This window comes from Protopterus annectens, chromosome 8.part0 (genome assembly GCF_019279795.1).
Source record: "Protopterus annectens isolate FY-2018-M chromosome 8.part0, PAN1.0, whole genome shotgun sequence".
NCBI lineage: Eukaryota > Metazoa > Chordata > Ceratodontiformes > Protopteridae > Protopterus > Protopterus annectens.
This window is the reverse complement of record NC_056741.1, coordinates 1,268,765,701-1,268,778,115: the sequence shown is the minus strand read 5'-3', so window position 1 is coordinate 1,268,778,115 and position 12,415 is coordinate 1,268,765,701. Positions and strand designations below refer to the sequence as shown.

The 12,415-nt window shown below is 40.0% G+C and overlaps 1 protein-coding gene across 2 annotated transcripts in view; it reads left to right on the top strand.

The window, feature by feature from the left end:
- Nucleotides 1-12,415, top strand: part of ATP1A3 (ATPase Na+/K+ transporting subunit alpha 3) — a 769,164-nt gene that overhangs the window by 552,052 nt on the left and 204,697 nt on the right. For both annotated transcript variants that reach the window (XM_044080787.1, XM_044080788.1), the window contains exons 11-14: nucleotides 37-171; nucleotides 6,950-7,142; nucleotides 9,410-9,585; nucleotides 9,682-9,818. In XM_044080787.1, coding sequence (XP_043936722.1) covers nucleotides 37-171; nucleotides 6,950-7,142; nucleotides 9,410-9,585; nucleotides 9,682-9,818 — 641 coding nt within the window. The remainder of the gene's footprint in view (nucleotides 1-36; nucleotides 172-6,949; nucleotides 7,143-9,409; nucleotides 9,586-9,681; nucleotides 9,819-12,415) is intronic.

Below are 12,415 nucleotides of genomic sequence, written 5' to 3'. Positions count from 1 at the left end.
TGCTCTAATATTTCATGTTTTTGGTTGTCACTACAGCGAGATGTAGCAGGTGATGCATCTGAATCGGCTCTGCTGAAGTGCATTGAGCTATCCTGTGGCTCTGTGAAGCTCATGAGGGAAAAGTACAGAAAGGTGGCAGAAATCCCATTCAATTCTACAAATAAATATCAGGTAAGAATCTGTGCTGCCATGTTTCTTATCATAAATGTATGTGTAAACTGAAGCAATCCTAATCAGTAACTGGTATCAAGGAGCTTGTAATTGTATGAATTTCTGTTACTCATCTTGAGGTTAGAACTAAAGGGAATCATTATGAACCAAAACATAACAACTATGTGGCATTGGTTGTCTTGAGACCTGGCTGGGGCAGATACAGTGTGAGAGCTCAGAATGTTGTAACCTACCTCTGTAATGCTCTACCAAAAGGTATTCATGGTAATAAGTTGCATGAAACAATACTCTGTTTTAATGCCCATCTTTTGTTAAGTGACCACACAGTCCCTGTTTCTTTACTAGACTCCCTCATGCTTTACTACATATCTCAAAGCTGCAGTAATACTGGCACATGTGGTATGTATGTGTGCATGCATCCATGCACACGTTCAAGTGTGTGTGTGTGTGTGTGTGTGTGTGTGTGTGTGTGTGTGTGTGTGTGTGTGTGTGTGTGTGTGTGTGTGTGTGTGTGTGTGTGTGTGTACATTTACATGTGCAAATGCAAGCTCTTGTGTGTGCATGCATTTCCAGTTGCACTTGTGTATACACGTGTGTGAGTGTACATTTACATGTGCAAATGCAAGCTCTTGTGTGTGCATGCATTTCCATTTGTGCTTGTGTATGCACGTGTGTGCATGTCTATGTTTGTACATCATCGCACTCTTGAAAGCTGCTGAATATTCTAAGATGTCCCATTTAAATTCCTCTATTGCAGTTACATTCAGTATTGAATTCATTGTTAATCTTTAAAACCATTAATGACTTAACTTAGAGTGTGGCAGTTTTATGTCTATGTTCCTTATCTGGATGTCAGTTTTCCTGTAGTATTCATGTGGAGGAATTAGACTGGCTTACATATCATTTGTACTGGTACTCTGTTTATACTGTCTTTCAACACTGCCTTTACGCCTGGATTGTGGATGAAAAACAGTTGAAAAGGATCAGCCTACCCACCTGGTCAATAAATGCATAGGTCAAAATTAACTGAATGAATAACTAAATCAGTGCATAATTTAACAGGTAAAATTGTACAATTAAAGCATTTGATGAGACACTCAATATGACTTAGAATCATTATGCATTACTGCACTATGCAGGAGCTGGTAGGATGGAAGTTTTTGACTTTTGCTGAGTATTGAATATCATAACAATGGAGTAACACCCTGTATTCTTTTAGTGAGGAACCTCTGTGGACGTTCCATTTGTTGGATATGCCTGGATAGGTACATACCAAAGGGGGCATTTTACTTAATGATAGGTCTGATGAATGTTAAATACAGTGGAACAATGACTTCCTTCGACTTAGATGCCATACCTTTGTTTATAAGTTGAGCAACATAGAATAATTTCCTCACCACTGTAGACATGTGATGATCAAAGCCTAGATTACTATCTATGTGTGTCCCTAAGTTCCTGACTACTGGGTCAACTCTAAGGGGTATGTTGTCAGTATGATAGCAGGGATAGATGACTTCCCAAAGGATACTGTTATGCATTTATCGGCATTTAGTTTTAGTCCATGACTCTGACATCAGTTGTTTGTCAGTGTCAGCCACTCCTGGAGAACATTTGTGTCCATATGAGATTCAATGACAGCTCCTAATTAGCAATCATCTTTAAATTTAGTCAGCCAGCGACCACTGACATTGGCCTTAACTTCTGAGAAGTAAATGCCAAAACAGAGAGGTCCAAGGACTGATCCCTGAGGGACACCAGTTGTGACTGGCCTCTTTGTAGAGGTGGACTCCCCAATTCTAACTTCCTGGGTCCTGTCTGTGAATCAGTTGGCTATCCACTGGGTGACATACAGATTTGTACCTAACTTCTTGAGTTTGTCAACAATGCCCAAGTGGGGTATTGTGTCAAATGCATTGGCCAGGTCAAGGTAGGTGGTGTGAACAATTTTGCCCTCATCCATTGTTTTGGTGACCTTCTGAAAGAAATCTATCAGGTTGAGTAGACATGATCTGCCCTGTACAAAACCAAACTGGGTTGGGTCCAGTGCCTGGAGGTTTACTACATCTCTATTGATCATCTCCATAATAATTATTTACATATAAGACTAGTGAGACTTATGGGTCTGTAGTTTCCAGGGTCTGTAGATGGCCCACCATTGTGCACAGTGATAACTGTTGCCTTTCTCCATTCATAAGGCACAAAGCCTGTTTGGAGGCTACAGTTAAATAGTAATTACAGAGGTTCTGATAAGTCATGTTTCATGCTATTTAGAAGGTATCCTGGGATATTGTCTGGGCCCATTGATGCAGTGTTCTTGGTCTTAGAGAGAGTATTAAGGACCTGTTCTCTAGTGATAGTAAGAGTAGTTATATTTGAAGATATTTCCTGAGGGAAGTTTGTGGGGGAGAGGGGAGTAAAGTTGGAGCTGAATTTATCATCCAGGAGGTTTGCTACATCTTCTGGCTCAATATTGGTGGCTCCATTTACAATGAGCTCTGCACACAATTGTATATTGCCTTTGAGGTTGTGGACATAGCTAAAGAATGCTTTGTGGTTATCCTTGGCCTGGGAGGCCAAACTTACCTCAAATTTGGCCTTGCTAGACTTTATTTGTCCTCCAAGTTGTTTGTTTAGTTTAATTAGAGTGCTTTTATCCTTCTGGATGCTACACCTCCTAATTTTTGCCATGATTTTCTACCTCCTGTTATACATCTGATTGATTGTGTGATTCCACCAGGGTGGCTTTTTTTTAGTTAGTTTTATACTTCTTCCTGGTGGGTACAGCTGCCTCTGTACAGCTATTAACATGCTTGTACAAGGTTTCTGTGAACAGTTCTGCGTAGGCAGAAGTGTTCTCAGGTTTATAGGGGTTTGAAATTTTGCCAGGTTCTCACAATAGCAGGAGGTTGGCCTTAGAATAGTTCCTGAATATCCGCAGTTTAGCTGGGGTCCAGGTTTTATTTTTACTTCAAAGGAGACCATTTGTGGTCTGACCTTATGAGGGAAGACATTATAGTATGGGGTGTGCTGTACTCTCCCATATTAGTGAGGTCCAGATCCAGTATGGTTGCACCCCTGGTTGGTGTATTGACTGTCTGGTCTAGGGAATCTCTGTGCATGTACATTTGGTGTCATGTAGGATTCCCAGTTAATAGTTAATTTTGTCAGATAATAATGATGATAATATTGATAATAATAATAATAATAATAATAATAATAATAATAATAATAATAATAATAATAATAATAATAATAATAATAATAAAATAATGATGATGATGATGATGATAACAACAACTGTTAGCCATGTAAGACCAGTGGACACACAGTCCCTTTTCAGGAGCAAACCAGGAGCAATGTCTGGTTAATGACTTGCTCAAAATTACACACTAAGTATATTCAAATCAGCACAGACAACACTTATCAAGACATAATGTAGAAAGATTTTTATAACTTTGTGGAGTCACTGGGAACTGGGTTGGGATGCAATGTAAAGGCAGATGTAATTTACTAGGGATTTACAGATCACAGAATATAGGGTCAACAGAGACTGCAAGACAAGGGTTTTCCTCCTGATTGCTGGCTTCCCAGGCTTGGCTTGGAAACTGAGGGACAATAGGTAAGTTGTAATGCAGTTCCCAGGCCTGTCTTGGAAACTGAGGGACAATAGGTAAGTTGTAATGCAGTTCCCAAGCCTTGCTTGGAAACTGAGGGACAATAGGTAAGTTGTAATGCAGTTCCCAGGCCTGGCTTGGAAACGGAGGGACAATAGGTAAGTTGCAATGCAGTTTAGGAATCAACAGTCTGAAGCAAGAGTTGTAACAAGTTTGAGATGTCAGACACAACAGTTGATAAATTACCATATAAGCAATATGTTTAAAGGCATGCAGCACAATGTGTACCTTCAGTGAATTACGTTGCAGCAGGCCACTCTGTAGATGTTATGATTATAGGTTCTTAGATTCTTACTGAGCTCACTGCCAAGGAGACCATCAAGAAGCTCAGTCACAGCACCCATTACTGATAGGAGACTAACAATGTCCCCACATTCTTGTAATAAAGGTGAAACTCAATGTGTTTTTAACAGAAGCCATGCCTCTAGTCAGAGAAATATAGTACTTAGAATTGCCAAAGAATTAGGTAGTCAGAGAATGTCGTCTGATGATAAAAAGTCCAAAACACCTGCTGCTGTACTGTGTGACTACCTGTTTACATTGAGATATAGAGCAATGCAAGCACGTACAGTCATCCTTAACTTCCATCAAGATAGTCAAGTAATCATAAAAGTTGTTTTAGGTTATTGTAGTTATTGTGAAACTGTCTATGTTGTGTTGAGCAGGAATATTTTCAGCTTGTAAGTTTGAATAGTCTGTTAGCTCAGTAATGATTTAATACGCTACACTGAGTGTGGTTTCAAAGAAAACATGTATAGTACAGCAAAACCATCCAGGCTGCTTATACATTAGACAAGGCTGCCCCATTTAGACGTTCCTTTCACTGCCCATAATCACATCTCTGTTTTACTGACTAGTGTGAGGTTTGGTGCCTCATGTAAATATGGTAGTTGGGAGTCAAGCCCATGATACTGAGGTCCATTAGCATCCTTACCCATTGCTTTGGTGGGTATAGTAATTCACAGATGTCCATATTAGACTATTTCTGTGCAGAGCATTGCATGAAATGGACAAGTATAGGCAGTAATGTGACTACATGCACCTATGCATTTCACTGGGCAAGAATCTGCATAGGGTGAAGTGGTGCAGCTCCACCCTGCTCAGACTAGTGATATGGGTAAGTAGGGCAGTGAAGTGTGTGTGTGTGTGTGTGTGTGTGTGTGTGTGTGTGTGTGTGTGTGTGTGTGTGTGTGTCTGTGTGTGTGTGTGTGAGAGACAGGCTATATATATGTGTGTGTGTGTGTGTGTGTGTGTGTGTGTGTGTGTGTGTGTGTGTGTGTGTGTGTGTGTGTGTGTGAGAGACAAGCTGTGTATGTCAGTGTGTGTGTGTGTGTGTGTGTGTGTGTGTGTGTGTGTGTGTGTGTGTGTGTGTGTGTGTGTGTGTGTGTGTGTGTGAGAGAGACAGCCTGTGCAGGCTGTGTATGTCAGTGTGTGTGTGTCAGAGAGACAGTGTGTGTGTGTGTGTGTGTGTGTGTGTGTGTGTGTGTGTGTGTGTGTGTGTGTGTGTGTGTGTGTGAGAAAGACAGGCTGTGTGTGTGTGTGTGTGTGTGTGTGTGTGTGTGTGTGTGTGTGTGTGTGTGTGTGTGTGTGTGGCATCCCCTTTTAATTAGATGTGACACTACATGGAATGTACGAGGCTCTGACTCAGTGGTGCAACTCAGTGTATCTGTGCAAGGTGAGTTGTACTGCTGTGCTTTATGTACAATTACCAGACTAAAACATGGGTAACCATTGTAGTCTAGTGGTTAGCAACGCTATCTCACAGCACTTGATACTCCAGGTCATTTCATAACTAAAGCATGTCCTGTGTGGGGTTAGCATGTCCTCCTTGCGTCCATCTTGGTTTCTTCCAGGTGTTCTAGTTTCACTGCCTACATCCCAAAGACATAGTAGAGGTACATTTTTGATCCTCTACATTGCCTGTAAGTGTGTGCCATGAGACAGTGAATGTGCATGGATTTCCTGCAATGAGCTGGCATGCTCTCCAGAATTAGATTGTATGCCTTGAGCTGAGAGAGTGCCAGGACAGGCTGTGGTTTTCCTGCAGCTCTGAATTTAGATACATGTAGGAAAGAATGAGCAAATGAATGGTTACACTAAGAAATCCACTGCTTATACTGAGCATGCAAATATGTTTTTTTACCTTCTCTGCAAACATTTTTAGATTTTCCATTCTGTACCCCTAAATGGCATTCAGCTTCTGAAAAGAGCAATTGTTATGCAAAATGGATGAAAAACATGAAAGTTGAAGTAGCTAGTATTTCAAAAACTATAAACAATGATTTATATGCTTAGCTATGTTTAACTGAAACTAAACTAATTAAAGCTTTAAGTGGATGAAACTAACTGATTAAAAGCTGTACTTGACAAAAGCAACAATAAAAAGCATTTTATGCAGGGAGACAAGAACAGCTACAGTACTCTGATAGAGTTTATATCCCCTACACCCCTTTACGTATATGTTATTAATGTCCTAGTCACAGAAGCATGGAGTAAATAATGAAAGCCTAAGCACTTTGAATAATTGTTGGTGCACATATGGAAACCACAGTGCAGTGATTTCCTGTAAAAAAAACAGTCAAGGAGTTCCATACTAGGGAACAGAAATCAATAAGAGGAAACTCATCCAGTTTACATACAACCATATAGGGGGAAATCCTATTAGATTGTGAATTTTAAAAACATATAACTCATTTAACTGTCCTGAGGAATTCACAATACAGTTTAAAAAAATATAACCAAAAATAAAAATGCACTAGCTTATTTCTGGACTGCACCATTGTTAAGGATTTCTCTGTTCACAGAAGTCTGAGTATACCCAGTACAGATCTAAAAGTATTAAAAAGTACTAGAGATATACCTATAGAACTAGGGTAACACTATAAACTTGTAGGTATAGCTTTGCACTGAATAACCCCACCTGCACCACCCATGCCAAGGAAGACGCAGCAAGCTATTTTTTATTCTTTCTTTCTTTTTTTTTTTTTGTTGCTGTTGTTGTTTACACTTGCTCATTTTCCTGGTTAACAGAAAATAATAATTTGCTTAAAATATTTTTCTGCAAATGAAACTGATATTGATAGTTTTACATTTTGTTTTCTCAGTTGTCCATTCATGAGACCGAAGACCCTAATGATAATCGATACTTACTGGTGATGAAAGGAGCACCAGAAAGAATTCTGGATCGCTGTGCTACCATTTTAATCCAAGGAAAAGAGCAGTCTCTTGATGAAGAGATGAGAGAAGCTTTCCAGAATGCTTACCTGGAGCTAGGTGGACTAGGAGAACGGGTGTTGGGTAAGTAAGGCACAGTACCCCTCTGTCCAGTACACCCTGCTGTCACTGCAGGGACCAGAATATGTTCCACACTAGGAACATGGTCTGACTTTAACCATTGGTAAAAGTTTACAACATTAAATATAAATAAAAATACACTGCTAATATTGGGTCTGAATGAAATATTCCCACTGACTCAGTCTCGAGTGCTTTAGGTAGAAGGTAAAAAACAAGTGATGAAAAGAGCAAACATCAGACTCGAAATCCAGTCAAATAAACTAGCAATGCATTCTTTTCTTAAGCTGTTGATACCTTGGTTGGTGTAATAATTTAGATGAACAAGTATACAGTATGTATCTAACATGCTTGCATTGTAAGTGCCCTACATGCATGCTGAGCATGTGCATTTCTGCCAGAGATCTGCTAATATACATACTTTATGTGTTTAATCTGTTTGTACATTTTGCACTGGATATATTTTTATTAGAAAGACAGGCAACCACTTCTGTTTTAATCTTTGGTGAGCCAGGCTTTTGTTCTTTACACTGATTTCTCAATAAGTATTGTGATATTTGCCTGCATGTCCTAAGTATTATTGAGCTGTCCTTTGTGTTAAATTATTTATTTCAGAATAAGTCTGCGAAGTTTATAGGAGACTAAAGACAGCATGATAGAAATTAAAGTTGGTGCAGCCTAACATACCTCATAAAAGCAAGGATTTGTCTGTGCTCATTCAAAATGTGTGGATGTATGTGCACATATAAGTATGGATATATATACATATGTGTACAGATAGATTAGATTACATAGATAGGTGGACAGGTATATATATATATATATATATATATAGAGAGAGAGAGAGGGATGGATGGTACTAGTTGCAACTTATCTGTGCAAGTTAGTCATGGATATCAGGCCCAGTAAACAAATAGTTCACTGTTAGTTTTCTCATAAATTGCAATCAGGTTAATTAGTAAATGAATCATGACTCAGTCATTCAGCAAATTAAGAAACAGGAGATGACACAAATTAGAGGAGCTGCATGGGTTCTCACTAGAAATAAAAGGTGAGATAGTGACCTGAACAGTAACATTTGGAAGCTACATTCTCAGTATGAACTGAAAGTGAAGGCGGAAAGAAGACTGGCTGTTTTACTGTTTAGTCAGTCTTTTTTCAAGATGACAGCAAGTATGAATACACATTATTTTTATAATGAATCGATGCAGGAAGAGATAGTTAACCATGTTATTTATAAACATAGTACACAGATGCATAGATTGCCACAGAGTACTGTGGTTCATACACATGAATTACATTAGTCCCCAGAGGGGGTACAAGACCCTCCCCATTTTACTGTATGGTGCACAGAAGTGCCTAGTATCCTGGTGAGTAGAAGGCGCTCATGTGCTTGGGCTGGCACACTCTATTGTGCAACGTGAAAGAGGTTGGTAGCTCAGTGATGTAAGGCAGGTAGGTAGTACAGGATGCTGTTTAAAAGTAGATGTGTATCACTGCTTGATAAAACAGATTGCACTGGAAGGAACTGCCTTATACTACTGCAGCATGGATAGCTGGCATTATCTGACTGTGATTCACAAAGAAATCAGGGTGGATGAGAGGGTCACTACCATATAATGGTAATGAGGGAATCTGGTGGGGTGTGAACTGAAACTGGTGAAAGCTTTACAGCATCATTTTGGTGGGACAAGACAAGGTAATATGCGGTAGCAGGTTTACCTGCACAGTAGGAATTCTATTCTTGGTTTGAATTTTACTGCCATAAAATGGAGTTGGTGGTTTAAGGTGTTTGTTTGTTTTATTGTGCTTTTGTGTTGCTTACAACAGAATTCTGAACAACATGTTAACAGGGTAGAGGAAGTAGGAACAGAGCACCATTAGTATACATTTGGCTGAACTGAAGGTTACCCTGCCAGGACTAGCCTGTAGCCCAGTGGTGCTGGCTGTATGAATTGTATATAACTAGGACAGGGGTGCTTTGCATACATACTCCATGCATGGAGTGCAGTTCTTTCACAATATGGTAAGATTGCATCCCTTATACTGTCTCACTATGTACTGATCTCTCTGAACTGGTACAGGCTTGATTTGTAACCTTACTGCATTCCAGCCCTGTCCAGTATGCATACCAGCCTTTATGAATACCTCCCTGTTACACTCTTTCTTTAGCCTTTTCTTGAGATGAAAGCAAGTATGCATGCTAGATATTTTTATAATGAACGGATGCAGAATTTAAAAATTAAAATTTAAATCATGCTGTATTTTTTTAGGTTTCTGTCACTTTTACCTTCCTGAAGAAAGATACCCTAAGGGCTTTGCCTTTGATGCAGAAGATGTGAACTTTGCAACAGATAATCTTTGCTTCTTGGGCCTGATGTCCATGATTGACCCACCCAGGGCAGCTGTGCCTGATGCTGTTGGGAAATGTCGGAGTGCTGGTATCAAAGTAAGTAGAAAGGAAGTGGCAAGATGCTTAGTTGAGATACACCAATGATGCCCTGCAGTGTAGGTTTATAACTGTTCATTGTTTCTCTCTCCACAGGTTATCATGGTTACTGGTGACCATCCAATCACAGCTAAGGCTATTGCAAAAGGTGTTGGTATCATCTCTGAGGGCAATGAGACTGTGGAGGATATTGCTGCAAGACTTAACATTCCTGTTAGTCAAGTCAACCCCAGGTGAGCAGGTTTGTACTGCTGCAGCAGTATACAGGCATTTAGGTATTATATGTTACTTCACATTACATTAAATTACAGAATGTGATGGCCAAAGGAGCCAGTGTGTCTGTTTACTCTGCCCATTTGGGTGTGTATAATAGGTAGTGTTGTCTCCTCCAACCTGGGGTTGCTCCACCTTTGTCAGGAGTCCCATTTCTTCCTTAGGGCCCCTGTAGTTTCCCAATTCCCCAATCTACCACCCATTCAGACAGTCTGTTCCAGAAATCCACGAGTGTCTCAAGGAATGATACTTTCTCAGGTCTAGGTTATACAGAGTATTCTCCTGATCTAAGACCATAAAACATTCTTGATGGGTCACTGGGTGGGCTTAACCTTTTCTCCAGTTATGTTATATTCGGATACATAAGTGCTCCTGCCCTCAGAACCTACCAGTTCTTTTTTGTCACCTGCACAATTAATTTCATGATCCTAGCTGTAAACCGTGAAGTTACTAAACAGTGAAGATATGCAAAGTATGCCTAATCGTCCATGTGGCTGTTATATTATCAGTCAAAACACATAACACTACTTAGGGGAGAAGCAAAATGTCAAGTACTGATGCAAATGCTAGAGATTTACCCTTGCCCTTAACATCATGGCCAGAAACATGGTGATGGATGAAAGTTCTTCTTGTGAGATCAATCAGAACAGAACTCAGTGTAAGTCCAAAAGCGGCTCAAATCACTGTCTCAAGGAGTAAAGTTTAGAAGGTAGTTCTAGGCATAGGCCTCCTGAAAGTAAGTCTGTTTCAGAAATTAACTTCCAGTGTTTGTAGGTGCTGAATTTGTGCTCATGTCTGTGCTAGTCATTTACAGAAAGAGAAGAGAGACAACAAGAGACATGTACTTGGCTCCCATGTTGGTTTGGGTGTCCCAGGGTGTCAGTATTGCCCAACCATGTGCACTTGCTCCCACAGGATGCCTTGGTGGTGTCACTGGATATGAGGGACACATAGGTGTTTGGGGTTTACACAGCAGATTCCTATTATTTGCCCTTATTCCACAGCATCTTCTGGGCCATATGGCAAACGTACTTTTCATGGAATTATTTGTACTCCTGAGGATCTGGATGTTGTAACAGACACTGAAGTGTCCCTTGTGAAAGAGCAATCACATGCTTCCAGACTTTGCACTAGATTCAGAGCCCTATCACCAGGTTTTGGAATGGTGTATTATTCCAACCAAACATTTGACAGTTAGAACTTCTTATCCTGTAAAAAAGTCCACTGCACCTACTGATAATGAACATTGTTGTGGTGGGAAGTTCATCTACCCTATCATACAGTAAGAAGGGTGAAGTTCCTCCCCCAAGAGAGGGGGCTACAAATCACCCACATAGAGCTATGACCAGTTTTCCAGATAAAAAAAAACCCTTGTGACAAACCAACGTATGGGGCTTCTCATTGTTTTATTAGACAGAAAGTCCAATGTTTGCTTCTAAACAAGCAAGTGGGCAAAATGTTATACTACCTTTTTTAGGAAAAAAGGAAGGTACTGCTTGTCTGACAGTGGGCCACAAATAGGTTCATCACCCTCACAGTCACTTACATTCCCAGAGAACCGAATGAGCTGATAGACTCATTAAGGCAGGCCTCTGGTTCTCCCCTAAAGCATCATGTTTAGAGGCTGTCTCTGGTCCGGGTCTTCTAGAAATTACCACACAGAATGTGTCTTTTCACAGTTCAGGATATTCCAGACTTCTACGTCTTCTATTCGGAGTAGCAGAGAAAGGAGAAGGTAGCTGTTTGATGCTGGTAAGTCAGGGGTGCTGGTATTTGCTTCTTGGAGGACTGTCTATCAAGTGGCTGTATCTGTGCACATGGGACCAGGAGCTGCAAAAGAACATGTGCAGAGACCCCCATAGCTGACACAAATATGCTATTCTGCCCTGGCAGTCATCATAATACCACCAAATGCTGGTAGTCTATTAATTATAACTGATGGAAGATCTGGATTTTAGCCATACAGCTGATATGTGCTGTAACTAAGTACTGTATGTTTGGAGTCTCCCAGTTGCAACTGTGTCTTATTTTTCCATTAAAGGTCTGTCATTTAACACAGATGATTAAGGTTAAGAACAGTTAACAAGCTGCTTCTGGTAGTACAAGGTTTGCATCCCTCATTCTCCATTTGCCTATTGCATGACTCTGAGCAAGTCCCTTAAACAGACAGTGCTCCCAAGCTGAGGCTGAAAAATGATCTATGTGTATCAGTGCTCTTTACCAGTTAACAAACACAAATAAATAAATAAATAAATATGTGATTCTAATAGTTCTTTAAAGTACAAAGCCATTACCTTAGATCCAGTGTTGAAATTCACATCAACATCTCCCATTTCTTTATTGCTGGATTCCACTTCATTACCATTTACTATCCTTTGTGGTGACCCATGAGCAATTGTCCATTAATAAAGTTTTTATACTTTCATAGGCTTTTTTTGTTTGAAACTGAACATGAAAAAAAGACTAAAAAAATGACTGTCCACACCAGTGTTGTAGTTGAGCGCTTTCTTTCATTTTAACATCAACAAACTTCTTCAGAACTAACAGACAATCCCAT